This window comes from Coregonus lavaretus (genome assembly GCF_964263955.1).
Source record: "Coregonus lavaretus genome assembly, chromosome: 25".
NCBI lineage: Eukaryota > Metazoa > Chordata > Actinopteri > Salmoniformes > Salmonidae > Coregonus > Coregonus lavaretus.
Genome location: NC_140012.1, coordinates 16,824,814 through 16,845,730, shown reverse-complemented (window position 1 = coordinate 16,845,730; position 20,917 = coordinate 16,824,814). Strand labels below are relative to the sequence as shown.

The following is a 20,917-nucleotide window of genomic DNA, read 5'->3' as shown; positions in this document are numbered from 1 at the left end:
ATTTCAAGAACTTTGAAAGTTTCTTCAAGTGCAGTCGCAAAAACCATAAAAAAAAGAAATATTTAGTCATTTTAGCAGACGCTCTTATCCAGAGCGACTTACAGTTAGTGAGTGCATACATATTTATTTTTTTGACTCTGCACCGGTACCCCCCTGTATATAGCCTCCCATCAAGCGCTATGATGAAACTGGCTCTCATGAGTACTGCCACAGGAAAGGAAGACCCAGAGTTACATCTGCTGCATAGGATAAGTTCATTAGAGTTAACTGCACCTCAGATTGCAGCCCAAATAAATGCTTCACAGAGTTCAAGTAACACATCTCAACATCAACTGTTCAGAGGAGACTGTGTGAATCAGGATTTCATGGTCGAATTGCTGCAAAGAAACCACTACTAAAGGACACCAATAAGAAGAAGAGACTTGCTTGGGCCAAGAAACACGTGATGTGTGTGGAGTAAAGGTGGTCTAGAGTTTTTTTCTCCTCTGGTTGCACATTAAACATGCTGGTAGAAATTAGGTAGAACGGATTTGAGTTTCCCTGCATTAATGTCCCCGGCCACTAGGAGCGATGCCTCTGGATGAGCGTTTTCCTGTTTAGTTATGGCCAGCATTGGTTTGTGGTGGTAAATAGACAGCTATGAAAAATATAGATGAAAACTCTCTCGGTAAATAGTGTGGTCTACAGCTTATCATAAGATACTCTACCTCAGGCGAGCAAAACCTTGAGACTTCGTACTATTGTGTGCATTTAATGTACTCATTGTCAGTCAGCCATGGAAACAGGTATGGCTCAGTGTAAGAAGGTGTATGAAGGCCCTCCACTCAAGGGACTGGTTTTGCCACTGTGCTGTGCTGGATGGTAGAGAATACTTACTGAAGTGGTACATCTTTTGACCATCTGGATCGTGGAATGCTAATAGTAGTCAGTATATCATTTGGCGAGTGATGTCTTACTCGTATCTCTGGATGAAATAGCAAAGCAAAATGCTGTTGATGTTTGTGGTCTTCCTCACTGAATAATCTCTGTAAATAGATTTGCTGGTCCCAATTTGGAATTCTCTGTCTGGACTGTAACTTCTCAAATGTTTGTGTAAAACAAAATGCCCAATTACTAACTTGGCTCTGCACTGTTCACAATGGACAATGGCTTCATCAATAAGTGCGTTGATGACGTCGTCCCCACAGTGACCATACGTACATACCCCAACCAGAAGCCATGGATTACAGGCAACATCCGCACTGAGCTAAAGGGTAGAGATGCCGCTTTCAAGGAGCGGGACTTTAACCCGGACGCTTATATGAAATCCCGCTATGCCCTCAGACTAACCATTAAACAGGCAAAGAGTCAATACAGGACTAAGATTAAATCGTACTACACCGGCTCTGATACTCGTCGGATGTGGCAGGGCTTGAAAACTACAAAGGGAAGCACAGCTGCGAGCTTCCCAGTGACACAAGCCTACCAGACGAGCTAAATCACTTCTATGCTCGCTTCGAGGCAAGCAACACTGAAGCATGCATGAGATCATCAGCTGTTCCGATGACTATGTGATCACGCTCTCTGTAGCCAATGTGAGTAAGACTTTTAAACAGGTCAACATTCACAAGGCCGCAGGGCCAGACGGATTACCAGGACGTGTACTCCGAATATGTGCTGACCAACTGGCAAGTGTCTTCACTGACATTTTCAACATGTCCCTGACTGAGTCTGTATACCAACATGTTTCAAGCAGACCACCATAGTCCCTGTGCCCAAGAACACTAAGATAACCTGCCTAAATGACTGCCGACCTTTAGAACTCAAGTCTGTAGCCATGAAGTGCTTTGAAAGGCTGGTCATGGCTCACATCAACACCATTATCCCAGAAACCCTAGACCCACTCCAATTCGTATACCGCCCCAACAGATCCACAGATGACGCAATCTCTATAGCACTCCACACTGCCCTTTCCCACCTGGACAAGAGGAACACCTACGTGAGAATGCTATTCATTGACTACAGCTCAGCGTTCAACACCATAGTGCCCTCAAAGCTCATCACTAAGCTAAGGACCCTGGGACTAAACACTTCCCTCTGCAACTTGATCCTGGACTTTCTGATGGGCCGCCCCCAGGTGGTAAGGGTAGGTAACAACACATCTGCCACGCTGATCCTCAACACGGGGATCCCTCAGGGGTGCGTGCTCAGTCCCCTCCTGTACTCCCTGTCCCTGTTCACCCATGACTGCATTGCCAGGCACGACTCTAACACTATCATTAAGTTTGCTGACGACACAACAGTGGTAGGCCTGATCACCGACAACGATGAGACAGCCTATAGGGAGACCTGGCCGTGTGGTGCCAGGATAACAACCTCCCCCTCAACGTGATCAAGACAAAGGAGATGATTGTGGACTACAGGGGGGGGGGGAAATAAGTGGATTTTCATTGACGGGCTGTAGTGGAACAGGTTGAGAGCTTCAAGTTCCTTGGTGTCCACATCACCAACAAACTATCATGGTCCAAACACACCAAGACAGTTGTGAAGAGGGCACGACAAAACCTATTACCCCTCAGGAGACTGAAAAGATTTGGCATGGGTCCTCAGATCCTCAAAAAGTTCTACAGCTGCACCATCGAGAGCATCCTGACTGGTTGCATCACCACCTGGAATGGCAACTGCTCTGCCTCCGACCGCAAGGCACTAAAGAGGGTAATGCGTACGGACCAGTACATCACTGGGGCCAAGCTTCCTGCCATCCAGGACCTCTATACCAGGCGGTGCCCTAAAAATTGTCAGACTCCAGTCACCCTAGTCATAGACTGTTCTCTCTGCTACTGCACGGCAAGCGGTACTGGAGTGCCAAGTCTAGGTCTAAAAGGCTTCTAAATAGCTTCTACCCACAAGCCATAAGACTCCTGAACAGCTAATCATAGCTACCCAGACTATTTGCATTGCCCCCCCACCCCCTCTTTTACGCTGCTGCTACTCTGTTTATTATCTATGCATAGTCACTTTAACTCTACCCACATGTACATATTACCTCAATTACCGGCACATTGACTCTGTACCGGTACCCCCTTTATGAAGCCTCCCTACTGTTATTTTATTTTACTGCTGCTCTTTAATTATTTGCTTTTTTTCTTAAAACTGCATTGTTGGTTAAGGGCTTGTAAGTAAGCATTTCACTGTAAGGTCTACCTACACCTGTTGTATTCGGCGCGTGTGGCAGATAAAATGTTATTTTATTTGACATGCCTGGTGTTTCTTGTCTTCATCCCTCAGTAAGAAGCCTCTTAGTAAACATGTTTGTTTGGATGGGAAGCACCTGTGGGCCAGGGATGGGATTAGGAGTCGTCTCAGACTCTAAAGACTGTTGTTCTTACCTGATAGGTAATGCTCTGTGTTATGAAGAGGGCTTCCTTCACCTGCACACAGGCTCCACTCAACGTGTCAACAATGCACGGCGCGGCTAGCCATTGCTGTCACGTTAATCAGTAGGGTCTCTACTCTCTGAGGGTTGTCATGGACATGGTCTAGCGCTGCCCCTCTCATCATTCCATAGAGGCTGGGGGAAAAGAACAACACACATATTCTTCAACACATTATTTTACTCATCACATTCTTTGGATTCAGCCTCGCTGTGAAAAGATTTGCAGAAATGACATGTATGGTTGTATGCTATGCGTGGTTTTCATCAAAATTGCTCACATGCTTTTGGTGATTGTTTTGAGCTATGGCAAACCACACTCGTAAGGCTAAGCCACCACAAACGGAGCTGAAACCAAGGTATTGGCAGGAGAGGTAACGAGAGTGGCATGTTTGTAATTGCGGAAAAGAATACTGTCATTTACTGTCACCGCATGTAGGCATTTTTTGCATATATCAGCATGTAATGAGTCTTGTATGAGGTGACCAAAGGCACAGTTTGTCAGGTTGTTTTATGCAGGAAGAAAAGACCTCACACATTCTTAATCAGCAGTTGTGCGTCTGGTTAGGTATGTCACTTTTTATTACTATTAAGATGTCATCTTTGTACAATTTAAATTCTTCAATACAGACATCTCCATGTCATTTGGAGAGAGAGAGAGAGAGAGAGAGAGAGAGAGAGAGAGAGAGAGAGAGAGAGAGAGAGAGAGAGAGAGAGAGAGAGAGAGAGAGAGAGAGAGAGAGAGAGAGAGAGAGAGAGAGAGAGAGAGAGAGAGAGAGAGAGAGAGAGAGAGAGAGAGAGAGAGAGAGAGAGAGAGAGAGAGAGAGAGAGAGAGAGAGAGAGAGAGAGAGAGAGAATTGTTCTCATTCGCATCTGGAAGATTCTTATTCTAGTTTGTCAGATAATTAAAGGCATTCATTAAAGAACTTTGGACTATTTGGATTTCTGATGTAATTAAAATGACCAACCTTGAGGTTGTGACTGTTTTTAAAGCAGACCCTGTGCTTTCTGGGTTATCTTATCATTAGAGCTGCTGTGTGAGAGTCAGTATTTTCTCACAGCTCACCAGACTGTAAAACCGCGGGTTAATTGATATTGCCTTTGGGTGAAAGGGTCACTTCTTTTACCCAAAACATATCCTTTTTGGCAGTTTCAAGTTCTCAGATATTTGTTTTGACCTCTTTCTCTTTTAGAGGAAGCGGGTGAGTATCCTCTGGTAACGGTGAATGATATTGCCCCAAGTCTTTTCACATGAATAGGCACCTTGAACATAACCACACTACCTTAGCTGTTGGAGCAGAGAAGCTCTTTGAAGTCTGGTAATGTACACCAACCCCTCCCTCTTCCTCTCTGCTTTATTGATGGTATTTGTTTCAAGCGCAGGTGAGAAGAAAATGTTTTCAGTTCATTCATATTTTGAGAGAAAAGGATTGTAGAGAAAACATTTGTATTTGTTCAAGGGGAAATCAGCAGTTGCTGCATCCATTTTTTGACGTATAAATTAATTATATTTACCCATTGATTTCTTGACGAATATAACTTATAAATGCCTCATGAGCTTAGTTTAACTATTGTACCCCATCAGAACCCAAAATATAAGCTTGCAACAAGCTGCCTTTTCTACTCCAATGTTTGTAAACAAAGTAAATGTAAACAAACACTGTATGGGCTCTATTCAATCTGCATCGTGGAAGTTCAGCTTTACAGCGTGGTTGAAATTTAAAGCAATGTTCCTGCTTTAGCAGAGACTGCACTCAGGGTAAACGCTGCATATGTCGGCTCAATCGGAAATTACCTTTACATTTCTATCGCAGAATCTGTAACGCTTCAGCTTTTACAGATTGAATAGAAACGTGGTTAAATTTTGATGGGGGGTATTGAGGTTTTCTATCAGCTCTTATAGTCCTTTATTCCCTTCCCCATCTGGCAGCTGGTTCATCATTGTTAATAGACACCAAAGTGCTAAATGTTGTTTGTCTTCAGATAGTGGCGGACCTGTGAAGGCCCTACTTTTTGAAGTGTGTCATCGAACTTAAAAGCTGCCTACTGTTCCTGTTGGCAGACGAAGATAATCTCAGAGCATCTGCTTTAATTCTATCCCATTGACACATATTATATGCCTTTACACACCTTGTGCAAATGAGCCAACACAGAGATAGTCATGTGTAAGTAATAGCCTGCATTAGATCCATCATTGTTTTACCCAATGGCTCACACTGCCGGACAACAGCCACTGAGAGGAGAAAATCCAACACATTTACACCTCCCGAGATCAAAGATTTCTCCTCTTTCTTGTGGATTTAATCGCTTAAGCAAATGAGCTTGTGTGTAACCCCCTCTTTGTCTGGTGTAAGTCAGTCTTTTGTGTAGAAACAAATGGGAGCATTATGTGTTTCACGGTGGAAGAGGTGGTATCAAAGGTAAGCGGCCCCAGTCCTATTAAGCCCTTTAAACTGTACAAGGCACAATTGAGACAATTGAAAACACACAGTAAACAGGCTTTGGCTGCTTCCCTTCAAAAAGCCATGAGGAGAAATAGATGTGACATAATTGGCCTTAATATTGAACATCAGGAGATTTTAGTATTTAGTATTTATTAGGATTCCCAATTAGCTGCTGCCGAAGCAGGGGCTGCTCTTCCCGGGTTGCGTGATTGGGAGGAATGACATCATCCCTTTCATGTTGGGGACAGGAGACTGAGATAGGGCTTTTGTACCAAAGTGTTTGCTTAACCTCCAGACGTATTTTGAGACATAGGGCCTACAGTATGCAATGTTATCTGACTTCAACTCCTCTTGACAGTTGACAGAATTAGCCAACTTCACTCAAAGACATGCTACCAAACTATTCAATTGGATTGAAATGAATTCATGGCTTGAAGTGAGAATTTATGACCCACCACACCTTCACTATAATGGGAGAGTGTTATGAAACGAACTGGCAGAATTTGTGTTTCTTTCCACTTTTTAAGAGGCACAAGGTTAACATACTTCAAAAATGTGCAGTGTGATTACTTCGAAAGGGCTCTTAACATGGCCTTGATTAAGATAAATGAACTTTTTCAGTAGCAAATACATTGTTTTGTTAGTGTGAGTCAGCAGAGTGATTTAAGTGATAAATGTTGTATTCATGTGAATAATGTTGAATGCAAAACAAAATGGTCTTGACAGAGATGCAAGAATTATATACTCTCAAAGATGAGAAATTTGAGTAATATTTCTTCCCAAAGAAAATATGGGCTAATTAAGTTATAAAACACAGCAGACATTTTACTCAGGTACTCAAAGTTTTGAGCTCAAGGCCACTTATTTATCTTATATAATTTTGTCTGGCACAAAAGCTAGCCATAACATTGTGTTGTTTTTTAGTTTATGCTCTGAACTGAATGAATCTATCTAGAAAGGCGGGTCCAGAAGGCCCAGTTTGAAGCATGGCCCGCCTGAATCAGACACTCATTCATAGTCTTTCAAATAGGCCTGTAACATAAAATAATGAAATCTAATGATAGGCTATGTGATTGGTAAGTAGGCCTATATTATTTGACGGATCTGGAATTTAGTGTACGACTATGCCAGGTTGTGTGGTTCTTTGCAACCTGAAAGCATGCAGAGCTAGGGATAGAAGAGTTGGAGGTACACTAGGCTTCATAATGACCTGTTTTGTATAAAAATTGTTTACAGAATGTGTTAAAAATCTTTGGCGACACCAACTTTGGCAGTTTGCTACATCATAAATAATTTTTTGGGGTTGTAAAAAAGTCTGCGGACATATTCATGTTTTTTCTGTACATGAGGAATATGCAAATGTGTTGGTGTTGATGTTGTTGAAAATACAAGGTTGTCGGTCAAAGAGGACCGTGGGCTCATTATCAACATTTTAACTCCGTCCATTTTTTTTTGCTATATATCAAAATGTGGTTTGTTTAGACTCTAGGTACATTTATATTTCCCATTGTAGGTAACGTTGAAATCACATTTATAGTAATTGGCTTGAGGCTACACTGATTTTTTATTTTTTTAAACCGCGTAGGACTGAGGCACTGCAATTTGTTGAATCTGTAATTTGGCATGACACTTACCTGAGAGGCCTTCAGTGGGCTTAATCTGGACACACTTTGAGGCAACGTTGTGGTGGTTGTGTGTTTGCTGGGATAGCAGTCTACTGTTAGTGGATTAGTTCACATGTTCACAGGAAATTGAGAAGATTCGTCTGCACATATGACTTTCCACCAGACATTAAATAATTATAGCTAAATACTGTCCATTCTTTAATTACAGCTATCATAGTAATCCACTTCAGCAACACAAGCATCACTTGAACTCCTGCTGTCATGTTAAATCAACATGCGTCTGAGTCAAGCTGAGATTCACCATATCAAAGGACTATCTCTGTGACTGAGTGGCAGAAGTAAACCTGTGGTTGATGCTAGGATAATATTTTGGAACATACAGTATCACGGTCCTGCGTTTGTTTGAATCATCAGCCCTTTCAAGCCAGCAAAACACGGTGTCACGTTTTAGTGTAAAGAGTCTGAAGCAAAGCATCTGTTTACCTTCTCTGGCTTACGAGGCTATTGTTGAGGTTAGGTTGGCTGTGGTGTCTTCACACACACACACACACCACACACACAGAGAGAGACACACAGAGACACACACACAGACACACACACACACACAGCTGGTTACTGTCCTGTGCGGCAGGCTCACCTTGGTTTGCCTTTCCCCAGCCCTTTTTACTGTAAATCAGAGGCTGGATTTACGACATGGGCCAGTCACTCAGTTCATCATCACTTTCCTCTCTCTCTCTCTCTCTCTCTCTCTCTCTCTCTCTGTCTCTCTCTCGCTCTCTCTCCCGTATGTTACTATAGAGTAGTCAGGGATATTACCTTTTCATGTCCACCTTATTATTTTATTATGTTGGAATACCAGGGCTGTCTAGTCATCTTATGACAGTCATTTCCTCAGCACAGAGGCTACACCTGCCTGGTACAGATGTAGCCTGGAGACATTAGCATCCTGCAGGAAAGTCTGTTGGACAACAATATTAGGGAGTTTAAGCACACAGCATGCTGCGTATCCTTCTCATTATGGATGTGACCAAGTTCTTGTTGCCAGATGAGAAATCCATCCCATATCTGTGGTAGGCTTTCAATTTCTGTCTGGCAGAGAGGCAAAAATCTTCTGGTTGAGTCCAATAATGATTCAAAACATTATGCTTTTGGCAGAGATCAAGATATTTGGTTAGATAATAAGGGGGTAAATTCAAAGTTTATATAGTCTGTCTATAATATGTCTGCAGTTCCCAGGCAATGTGGTAAACTGTCTTGTAAGCAATGAATTGAAAATGGACATAATCACTATTAGCCTGCATATAAAGTACAATAGATGTTGATCCTTAAGCCTTTCCACTCATGGGAATTGGCCTATATAGATAGGGCTACATGTAAATGTTTCTTACAGAAGAAATATGAAAGGCCTATGCATAAGCATGGTAGCAATTGAAAGGGAACTGTTTGGAGATAATGGGGAAATTATTAGGCCAAAGTTGAGGACACAGCAGTTCACCTGAAACAAGACTAAATACAAACATTACACTGTTGATTTTATTTTTGTTGATAACGAAATCTGAAAATACTCTGAATACATTCAGTAACATGATAACAGTATTCCTGGAAAATGTGGGGTAGGTGCAACATACGACAAAAAAAAAGACAAGGGTTTCAGTGAGAGGACTAACTGGTGTCTCCAAGTGGCCACGCACCTCTCCAAAGTGTGCACAGTTCCTAAGCATTTTCAATGCACTTTTATGACTCAAAGAAGAGTCTATAAACTATAAAGTACTTTTTTGAGCTCTCCTAGCTGTGCTGTTGAGGAACTAGAGCAAGCACACTTCTAGTTGTTTTGTTTGCAACACAACCCTGCATCCCTGCCATGACACAATAACTGTTGTTGTTTACGCAATCCAAAAATGGACCATTATAAATCAGAATCTGGCTCAGGTGGGCATAATTTGAAAGCTTGTTCTATTGCCAACGTGACTAGCTAAGTTATACGATCTTACAGTACTAGGCTTTCACAGGACAATTCAGAGAAACGGATCGTAATTTTGGTGCGCATAGAAAGGAGTCATGCGTGCATTCAGGTGTGTGTTCCACTGCAAATTTCTTCACAATAAGACAAACATAGGTTCATTCTGTTCAGAACAACCCAGGGTATGACGACATGTCATCTTGTAACTGTACATCAAACATAGTGATCATTAACGTTAATGTATATTACATGAGTTTTATGATATGGAAATGTAAAGTGCACATTTGGATTGCTTGTATGACATCAAAGCGGTATTTATTATAATCCTGAACGTCTCATATTTCAAAATACATCGAGTCCTCTTAATTTATTGTATTTCCTTCACTCCGACACCAAAACATTTGCAAACGTTGACCAATTAGCAGGAGGAATGGGGGCAACTTCTTGTCGCGTGAGGTGCTCAAGTTCAGAATGGCTGTCAGTCAAAACCCATACAACACTGTGAAGCGCAGAGCCTGAGCGCTGACATAATTTATAGAATGTTACTGTACAGCCACTGTGTTCCAATTTATGCGCTTATCAGTGCCCAAATCTGCCATTTTCAACCCGTGTATACAGATATTCGTGTAAAGGCCTACGGTAATGCCATCAGCTAGCTTTTACTTGAAGATTTAAATCATTTCTGTCTCTGACCAGCAAGTCTTTGGGTAAACCCACAACAGTAAAGTTGTTTGACTGTTCCTGTCTGTTTGTGTGCTGACCCCCCAGACAGCCGTCTGCTCTTCAGAAGCCTCTGTTAGCTCCTAGGTGTGACGCCTGACATTATTACTGTTGGATCTTCACGTCTGTAATTTTCAAACATGGCAGTCAGGCTGCTAGTAAAAAGTACAGCTGCTAGTACTGGGTCATCTATGTTAGTGCTGTAGACTACTTTTGCTGTGTCACTGATCCAAAAACAAAATTACCAGGATGTTTTTATGAGGAGTTATATAAAATTGTTATGCACTTATTGTAAAAGTGTCAAAACCATGCTTTTTATCATCTTACATATTGCTTGTCTTTTTGAAGTCTAACAACTGAAATATTAACATAACCAAAGACTCGTAGAAGTGCCAACTCCTGGAAGTGCAAAATCTTCACAGGTTATCCCTAATGAGTCACCACTGTTCATTTGCATCTTTTTGAGACATGTCAGGGCACATTCATTGGTATATCCCATTCAGCCATATCAAGAGGAAGTTGTTGTGCCACACATTATATCCGATAAGGTTATATTCCCTGAATTATTCCTGTTCACAGGAAGGAGAACATATTTGCCACGCCACTAATGGGCAGTGGGGAGGCGGAAGGGCAGGTTTAATTACTTATCATCTGTGTATCCTGTTTTCCCATCAAATCAACATCTTTAGTCCTTTGATGACAACATCAGAGGGCCAAAGATAGCAGTGTATCCACAGGTTGTGGGCAACAATCTCCCTTCCTCGTCTCCACCAGTTATTATCTTAATAGTTTAAATTAAAGAGATCCATGGTGATGTCCTTATTCATACAGTAGTTTATATTACATACAGTTATATTGCTTACAGCTGAGTAAGTTCTTGGAAAATAACAGCCCACCAACATCCTCATTCAGTAATAGGCAAGGTAATGGAGTAACCCCTACCACTAATATCTACATATGTTACACCTGTTTTGGGTGCAACCAAATTGAGTAATTAGAGACGGTGGGGCTCTGTGCACTTGAACTCTTCAACTCACTTAAAGAGATGTGAGTTCCAGTTTAATGATACAATATTAGATGAAGACACCAAAGGTTTCATCAAGAAGAAAGGTTATAGGTGAGCAGGTGGACTATGCTGGTGGTTATCTTTAAGTTTCATAGATGTTTAATTATTTGTATTACAGTTGCTTGTGTGTGTGTGGGGTCACCGATCCAATATCACTATCAACAGGTTTGTGTCATGAATGACTCATCATTAGCATTATGAAGATCTCTGCTTCTGATTTTGTTTTGTTTGTTTTTTAGAAAGCCTACATCTACATTTTAGCAGATCAACTCAAAATCCCATATAAATAAATCATACCCAATTTAATGGAAAACACACACAGTATATAGAACCACAAGTCTTGACCTCAACATCCAGGTCAAGGGAACACACAGGTTTGAATATGTGTGTATAATAGCACATACTTTACCAAACACAATGCCCATTTCACATAAATGTTTTGGTGTTTTTCTAACTCTGTTTGTTTGCAAACCTCCAGTTACTTAACTACTCTTTAAAATACCCTGTATATGAAGTGTTGACTCATCACAACTTCAAAGATGAGGGAGTCTTTGAGGTAGTCTGCAAACATTCACACTGTTCAGTAGAGGTGATTCCGATCTTTCACACTGAATGTTTGCGGATTAGTTATGAGTGAATACCAGCAACATGTACTAAAAGGAGTTCTCTTCTCCTTTAGACATTTATATCAAATAGCAAGGCCCTTGCTTTGGAATTCTAAAGATGCCAACTCTTTCCCTCAAAGAATTAACTCTTATACTGTATGTCTAGTGGGTCATTTAGAGTTCTCTCCTCACCATTGTGCTATATGAGACTCCATCCACAGATGTTTTGGGTCTTCCCCTAATGGTCTCGACAAATGCTAGGGGGAGCCTCTCTAGTGCTAGCTGATGCACATATATGGGAAGAGGACAATTGCAAACTGAATACCCTGTGCTTTGAAATGCCTACCCCTCTGCATTGTCACGCCTGACAGCTTGAAGCAAAGACTTAAACTCTGCAGTTTCTCGTTACCTATAAGGTGGGGGAACGCAAAGAAAGTCGAACGTTGCATACTGAAAGAAAAAGTACTTGAAAGGGATGGATGTTTTGTGCACTGTGTAGTGGGAATACTGAAGTATGTCCATTTTAATGCATTGCCTCTTTTACATTTAATTCATTTGTTCTAGAATCAGGCAAAGCTTGTACCCACGGTATGCTTGTGGTCTGGGACAAGCACGACGACACTGTCACCACACATCATTCATACCTCCCTGCAAGTTCAGAGTTCAACATCAGAGTTCATTTGGCTATTTGAGTAAACTGGGAGTTAGCATCAAGCCTCTATATGTTAGTTAGGACATATGGTTCTTCTGCTCAGGATGAACAGGCCAGAGGGAGTGTGGTGAGCCTCTCACCTGACCTCAACCTTCCCTAGAAGTCACTCTATAAAACAGCCATATGGAAGGCAGGAGTTGCAAAGGGACTGGTTCTACACTGTACATCAAATTAAACAGCTCACTACAGTGGTAGATGTTTGATGTTAGGATTGGTGCAATAAAGGGAAGTATCACAGTGATTCCTTATATCCTAATACGTTATTTCCACAATAAGTGGTGTTTTAGAACTGTAGCAATATGCATCAATAGTTATAAATGTGGTGTATACCTTGTGTCATATACCTTGTAGTAGGTAATGTTTGGAATTGGTCAGACTAATGGAACAGCCAATATCAAGCCTTTGACTGCATCAATTAAATTCCGCTTTCCCTTGGTAGGTCACTAAACCAGTAAATAATGACATGCAATAATGTGCCAATTATTTCATAAGACACTTAAATATCGGAACACTCTTTATTTCAAATAAAAATAGACATTTATATCAGAATCTATATAAACTTGTATAAATCAGTGTTAATATATTTACAATAATGTGATAACAGCATAGAGCACCTTCTCTTCGAATAGTTGTTGTGAACAAAAATAATTAAGTGCCATTATCTATAAGTTATGTACAATACAGTAATTTACTGTAATAATCATGTATCTCAAGTTCCATAGAGAAACAATCACAACTACTCTGCTATTTTTGAGTGACAAAATCAGAAGACTACAACAAAACAGAGTCTCCCAATAGAAAACTCCTTCCTTTCCACTTCACTTGTCAGAAATCACATCAGTCCTTTAGTTTAGACTTTCTGAAAGGCTACGGAAATCCATGGATTGCTGCTGACAGTTCATTGATTCAATGTCTTTGGCAAGTGTGCAGACTTCGCGATGCCTTGCTGTTGTGCTCCCCTCTCTGTGTTCTGCAGGACAAACCGTCTCCACAGTCACACCGCTGGAATATCTCCAAACCGTGGGGGCCTTTCCTTTTGTGCTTGGTGCAGACCTGACCGTCTTTCAACACTGGTTTGCAGATCTTGGACCAAAAATGGCGCGCACAGCAAAGTCCCTCTGTGCAATCTGAAGACCTCAGGCAGTTTTCTCCTTCCAGACCTGAAAAATAAGTTAACTACATTAGCATATTGTTGGCTTTGTGTATAACAAGACATATATCACTCTGAGTCCATTTACAATAGTAAACTTCATAACTGATTTGTTTACATACCTTTTAGGGTTTGTGAAAGATCTTGTGTGGGCACCTTGGAGTTCAGTTCCACTGTAGAGTTTTCCTCATGTGTATTGCTGAGTGGCACTGTGTCCTCCATTCCAATGTGCTGAACCATGTCAGGATCGCTGGGCAAACACACACCTATGGAGGTAACAAGAAGACCAAACATGAGATGATGTGCTTGAAATTACACTCAGTCCTTCAACAAGTGTGTTGAATTGCTCAAATTCAACTGACTACACTTCTCTTCAAAAGTTCAAAGCAGTGAGGAATGGCATTAGACACATCTTCTAAGGCTCTATTGAACAGATTTGATGGTGTAATTTAACATGAAAGAGTTGGGACTTGTAGGCTACTCACCATTGCTGCACTGGTTGCCCCGGCAGCACATAGTGTCCCGGATACAGCGCTTCCTGCGCCTCTTGCACGGGAGACAGGCGCCTCGCGATGCAAAGCAGAAACCATGGTCACCGCACTCCTCATCCATGGAGCAACTCAAAGACTGAAAGAAGAGAGGTAGATGATTAATGGATGCATTTAACTTTTTAGAATAGTAGCCAATTTAAATAATAGACATATTGCTGATGGTAAACTGTTCAATTTAACTGAGGGAAACTATGGTCCATTTTTAAACCTCCAATTTCAACACAATGGATAGCCTACTTTGATCAATACTTTTATGACAAATGGATGCTGGGCTTACCTGTATGGTATCAATTGCCATGTTTTGGGTCCCGCTGGCAAATGAAAAGTCGTCAGGGCTCGCGCTGACCGGGTGACTCGGACCAGCCACTAAAGGTATGTTCTTGATGGCATTTGAGTTGAGAAGCACTGATCCAGCGCATGCAGAATCAAAGGATCCGACCAACATGTAAAAGACAGCGGAATAAACGAATGGCAGCGTCATTGCCATTGTAGAAATGAGTGTTGTATGTAGAAATGGTACCAATTCCAAGATGCAATAGTAGCCTAGAACTCGAGGGCAGATAGGAGTACTAGTAGGAGGAGTAAATTACCACTGTACTCCTAGGATTCCTGATGCAAGATTTATACATGCGGAGTTGTTTGCATCCCGCCCCCAGCTATGTGTAGCAAAGGGGTGGCTGACATTTCAAAGGGCTCAAACTCATGACGCATCCCAAAGCAAGTACCCATTGGCAGGGAATCATAATCCAAAACGTCTCGCAATGTTTGTGTACAATCACATTTACATTTTACAATTACTGTCAACGACTTCACGAGATGACACACCGACAGATTTTTCCTCTAATAGACACGTTACCCGTATTTTACGCGACACATTGTAAATATTACCGTTATGCAACTACAGTCTTTCATTTTACTCACATTTTGTTGCGCATTATCAACATCTGGTCACATGTATTGATAACTGGACATTTGTAGCCTATTTTATCCCAGAAAGGTGTCACTGGTTGCACTTAAGTCAGTATTTCGATATGATTAACATATTAATGGGGGCTACATTGTGTGTATATTGAGTAGTTTTTCGTTGTAAGCCTATAGGCTACTGTTTATAAATGTTTATACCTTTTATAACTGTGGTCTATCAGGGGTCATCAAATGCCTCTGCAAATAGTTGCTCTTACTGACCCCAGGCGCCCCATGGTTTTTCTAATGGGTGATCATTCAAGACATTTTCTCCCCATTAACTGCATTTGATCCGTAACTGTAATGGTAGAACTTTGAAATGCACTTGATTAAAATAAGCGGCGGGGATCAAAGGGAAATATGCAAAGCCTGGAGAATGAAACGTTTACTGAATAACTTACCATTCAGGCTAAGTGCTTTAAAAATAAATATGGTTGATTGGCACCGCGCGATAAAGAATTCACATCGGTCTCTCTTTCACATCGGTCTCTCTGAACTTCTTCTGTAGCCTGTAAAACAATTAGACACACAAGTAGGCCTATTCCCTTCCCCTCAGATAAAGCTGTTCTCAGCCTAATTACCCCTACAGCACCTCCCGTGTTGATGTAGCCTATTGTGTAAATTCCAACATTGTAGTGGCATAGGCCTGCGAACAAATAGGTATATGCCAGTTATTTGATCATTAAGTTTCAATACATTTATACAGATAATTGTAAAAACTGTTGCTTGATATCAGGTTATGAAAGAAAGCATGTCTGGTTTTAAAAACTGTCTGCTCTTAAATTAGGAATAGTGGATTAGAAAAAATAGTAAATGAAAAAAATATTTGCAATAGCCCAAAACATCTCATTTGAAATAAGTTTAAAAAGGGGGAAATTAACAAAATCTTTAAAAGACTATAGGGACTTGTATCATGACTAAAATGTAAAATGTAATGTAAATGTAAATAAAAAATATATATTAAAGTTGTATTTTAAAGTGATTAAAATATTTTTCAAATCTGAACCATAGCCTAAATAACTGAACCAGCTCATTGGGTGAAGTATGCAGGAACAAAATACGATTTAACAGTTTCAAAGTGCATGTTTGCCAAATAGCCTAGGGAAAGCCTCCCAAATGATGGCTTTGATGTTGTTGACAGAGGTTAGTTAGGCTATAATAGGCCACCACAAGACAAACGTTCAATACACTTCAATAAACGTGAATTGGCAGCATTCATCCCGATTCTTTGGTCTTTAGGCTTTGTTTCAATTGTACGTCCAAAGCCTACAGTGGTGTAAAATGAAGCTTGTGTAAATGCCCCTTTGATGGGGACAGATCAAACAGTCCTGAACCCCCATGTCTTAATCAGACTCTGGCAGCCATGGCGTTTTTACAAACAGTCCGTTTGCTCTGGTTTTAACAGACATTGTAGGCGACTCAGCAAATGAATTTGGTTGGATGCCAGGGCTGTTTTGAAATGCCTGGTTGCGACCTAATCCATTCATACTACAATAGACCCTCACTAGTTAGCCCATGTCCCTAAAGTGTTAAATAAACACACAATCAGATTATGTTAGATTGAAATAATAAACGGGCAGAAAATGTACTTTATAGTTTAGTTAGATAAGGTTATCTTTCGCCTGGAGGGTCAGGTGTTCTGAAAGCTCCCTCCCGTGGTGAAAAGAGTGGTTATCAAAGGAAGTAATAACAGTGTATTTAACATGTAATTCTATAAAATGAGTTGCCTTGTAGTTACAGACCCAGTACAAAAGACAAGTAAAGATCAGGGAGTAAGTAACCAGAGAACAGCTTCACCAAATTAAATAAGGAGCATCATCTTTCATATTGATTGAAAGTTACATTTTATTGTAAGAAAAAGGCATATAAATAGCTGGACCATTAAAAAAGCAGCAAGCCAAGTAATGATGACAGTTTAAGTTGTTTGACTTTGTCATGCAGCATTAAAACAAATATTGAAGATATCTTTTGGATGCCATCGATTTAAGGCACTTTCAATAATGCCAAAAATCCATGTAATGATGTTCAGAAGTGGGGTGAGCGACTTCAGTCATTCAGTGGGTGATGCTGATAACATGAAAAGATAATTCAAGCTTGAGGAAATATGTCACAAGATTTCATTTGACAAAACATATCCCAAATATTCAAATTAAATAATGACGTTCATACAATAAAGTATAACCTACTTAAACACATTTATTAAAAAAAATCAGCACTAAATATTTATGTACACACATATTTACTTCTGGTCCTACAATAAATAATATTCATTTGTTTTCAAGCGCAATATAAAAGTTTGAAATTATGATAATATAGTTGAGGCCTGTAGAATAGCAGCCATCTTGCCTTTCATTTATAAATTATAATGTTCTAAGGTCCATTTTGATGGGAAATGAATAATGTGAATGGTAGAATAATCTCTATATGACAGACTGATTGTATTTAGCCATGTATCAAAGTCCACTTGCTGCCTCCCTTTAAATTGTCAGAGTGAATTGACATCACCTCCTGTGGGTTGTTGGGTTGTTTAGATGGGATACAACTTTTGTCAAATGGACATCAAAAGTTGATTATTTAGCATTTTAGCTAACCCTTACCCTAACCCTTTCCTTAACCTTAACCTAATTCTCCTAACCTGCTACGTTAATGATCCTAACCTGCTGAGTAAGTTCTGCTAAACCTGCTACGGAAAGTCAAGTTTGACAAAAGCTGTTTCCCTTCTAGACAAAACCCCTCCTGTGCCCCTCTCTGGTAAGCCTGTTTTTATATCAGTACCAGTTTGCCCTCTAGTGGTATACAATGTTCTTTGCTGTTTCCCCATTCAATGGTTGGATCCTCTAAGGTCGATGTCCGTGCCCCCAGGGAAATTGAATTAGCATAATAAATAAATCCCCATAAAAATCTGTCATGTTTAAACTAGAGATATCTGGGTTTTTTTTGCATTGGATGCGTCTCAATCCATCTCATCCGCCTATGTCGCACTTCTTCATCTGCTGAAAGGTGACAGAGCTAGAGCTGTGTTTGTCAGACCATGAGACATCCCGAAAATCGGTCTACTCACAAAATCATCTATAGGGTCCGAACGGTTTGGCCTACAAACTATTATGACCCCTCTATGGAAAGATGAGACTCACACGAACATGTCAATTGTTTTGCTCTAGGACTCCCACAGGCCTCACAAGACTCATCTGAAGGTCCCCGGTACTAGTAAAAAAAGAAAATGGAAGTACTGTATATATGGAGACTGTTTAGTGGCAAGAATAAGGGGTTAAATATATGCACAAAAAAAAAATATTAACAAAAAAATCCTGATCTCTCTTATATCGTTCAAATATACTGCAAAATGATCCTTGGTATGACCATCTTAAAACAATTCCATATAGGTTAATAGAACCCCCCCCCTAAATTGTTTAATTACATGTGTGTAATTGAATGTGGAGTGTGTGTATGTGTGTGTTTTCTAATGGAATACAGTATGCATAATAGACAATATATCATATTTATGTGCTAAAATCATGTGTAACATCCAAATGTATAATATGATACAAAGGAACTTGTAAAAAATGACATTTTGATTATTGATGACAAATGTTAAAAAGAGAGTCCCCCCCCCCCCCCCCCCCCCCCCCTTTGGAATCGTGGTCCTGAAGACGCTACAACAGAGAGCTGGAATCTCTCCCACTCAGTCCCACTCCACTCAGTATCACAAGTAATCACTGAAAACACTGGTAAGTGCTAACAGCCACAACAAATACATAAACCTAAATATACAAATGTGTGACATAAATAAATAAAAAACCTCTCCATGAGGGGATCCAATGGGGGGCATGGTTGACGGTGATGGTGAGAGACTGAAGATGACTTTTGTCGGCTAAAACATTAGTCCCAATGCCACCTCGGAGGAGAGTGGAGCAACATTGGTGAAGGCATCTTGGTGACCCAGAGCAGTACGACTGCCCCATTCACTGTCACTGTCCGTTCAAAGCATCATCAACTGTCTGTCTCTCTGTTCTTTGCAGCCAAACCCTTGAAGGGCTTCCCCAGGAAAGTCAATTATGAGGCAGGGCTAGAGAGTGGCTGGAGAGGCTACTACATATGGAGGGTGGCGTTAAAAATCTGTATCCCAGCCAGACATGTCATCTGGAGGAGGGTCATCGTTGTCCTCTGGGAAACTGTCAAAGTTGCTTGTGTCAGTTGACGACGAGACCTGATAGAGAAGAGGAGGGGCTGGATTAATTGCATGTAACGGTTTAATAAAGGAAGTCATGCTAACATTGGCATGCTCTTCAGATGTGTCGGTTTCACTTTAAAATTATGCATCTTTTTACTTACTTCAGGGATGATAGGAGGAGTCAGGGTTCCTTTCCTCAACCCTTCCCAGTTAAAGCCTTCAAACCATCTGAGATTCAAAGATAAAAAAATTTAGATTAAAAAACAGAGTTATCTTTGCTGTTGTTTTTTTCAGTCTAAAGTATAATCATGGCCATTAGCCAGGCAGGGTAAAGTACTTAATTTACTTACTTGTGCTTTTGGATATCTTTGACTCCATTTTTCAAGTTTCCAAGTCTTTCCGAAGGATTGTCCCTGCATAGTTTCTTTATCAAATTGGCAGAATTTTTGGTGATCTTCTTTGGAAATTCAATCATGTCGATTCCTCGCAGAATGATATTGTATGTCTTCATTGGATCTGGCCCTGAGAATGGTGGGCTGAAAAAGAAGCAGGAGCATTAATTTAAAACACATATGTGGTACTTTAACCCTACATCTACATGTGTGTGGTGTTACAGGTATGGGAGACTGAGCAGGCATTCCTTCTGATCCCAGTCACTTATTCTATTGGATATACAATAAAAGAACCTACAGCAAAATCCACAAACTTCCTCCCTTACCTTCCAGTCAGGAGTTCGTACATGAGGATTCCCAACGACCAGTAGTCAGCAGAGATGTCATGCCCCTTGTTCAGGATGATCTCAGGTGCCACGTACTCAGGGGTCCCGCAGAAAGTCCATGTCTTCTTCCCAAACCCAATCTTCTTGGCAAAGCCAAAGTCCACCTGTGAAAAGACAGGAGCGCCAATGAGATCTGTTGACTGAACACCCTTTCCAGCAGGTGCTGTGGGTCTTGAGCCATATTATTATACTGCAGGTGTGAAGGTGTCCTCAGGTCTCTATCTACTCACCAGCTTGGCATAGCCTCTGTGATCCAGGATGAGGTTCTCTGGTTTGAGATCTCTGTAGATGATCCCTTTGGAATGCAGGTAAGCAAAGGCCTCCACCACACAGGCTGTGTAGAACCGCGTGGTCGAGTCTTCAAATGAACCTCTGCAATGTTGAAGACAATAGTCATACAAGTTAGAATGATGAAGGTAGGGGAAAGCAAGGCAACATGGTGTCATTTGAAAGTTAATTGGTTAAGAGATGCATTTCCCATACCTGTCCCTAAGTATGGTCCAGAGCTCTCCTCCAAGGCAAGCCTCCATCAGCATGTAGAGATACTTGGCATCTTTGAATGTCCTATATAGCCTGAATAACACATAAAGAACATGTCAACTGTAAATTGCGTCCTTTTCTTGACGGTAAATGAAGTAGTCTATTGGTAGAGATATCAGTAAAGACACCTGGCTGAGATATCTCTACATCTAGCTAGTATCTAACATCTCTACATCTACAGTGCCTTCCAAAAGTATTCATACCTTCAGAAAGTATTCAT

The 20,917-nt window shown here is 40.8% G+C and overlaps 2 protein-coding genes across 3 annotated transcripts in view; both read right to left on the bottom strand.

Moving 5' to 3' along the window:
• Positions 1-13,450: 13,450 nt before the first annotated feature.
• LOC311101158 (dickkopf-related protein 1-like) lies at positions 13,451-14,732 on the bottom strand (the record flags this gene model as incomplete). The annotated part of the gene is made up of 4 exons (XM_084142241.1): positions 13,451-13,704; positions 13,817-13,960; positions 14,180-14,321; positions 14,523-14,732. The coding sequence occupies 4 exons, from the start codon at positions 14,730-14,732 to the stop codon at positions 13,451-13,453; spliced, it is 750 nt and encodes a 249-aa protein (XP_083998367.1).
• A 4,132-nt stretch (positions 14,733-18,864) lies between these two features.
• LOC311101147 (cGMP-dependent protein kinase 1-like) overlaps positions 18,865-20,917 on the bottom strand; it is a 155,469-nt gene continuing 153,416 nt past the window's right edge. For both annotated transcript variants that reach the window (XM_084142218.1, XM_084142219.1), the window contains exons 12-17: positions 20,641-20,730; positions 20,388-20,529; positions 20,098-20,261; positions 19,730-19,915; positions 19,541-19,607; positions 18,865-19,415 (exon numbers count right to left, since the gene is read on the bottom strand). In XM_084142218.1, the coding sequence (XP_083998344.1) occupies positions 19,317-19,415; positions 19,541-19,607; positions 19,730-19,915; positions 20,098-20,261; positions 20,388-20,529; positions 20,641-20,730 (748 nt within the window). In that variant the 3' untranslated portion in view covers positions 18,865-19,316. The remainder of the gene's footprint in view (positions 19,416-19,540; positions 19,608-19,729; positions 19,916-20,097; positions 20,262-20,387; positions 20,530-20,640; positions 20,731-20,917) is intronic.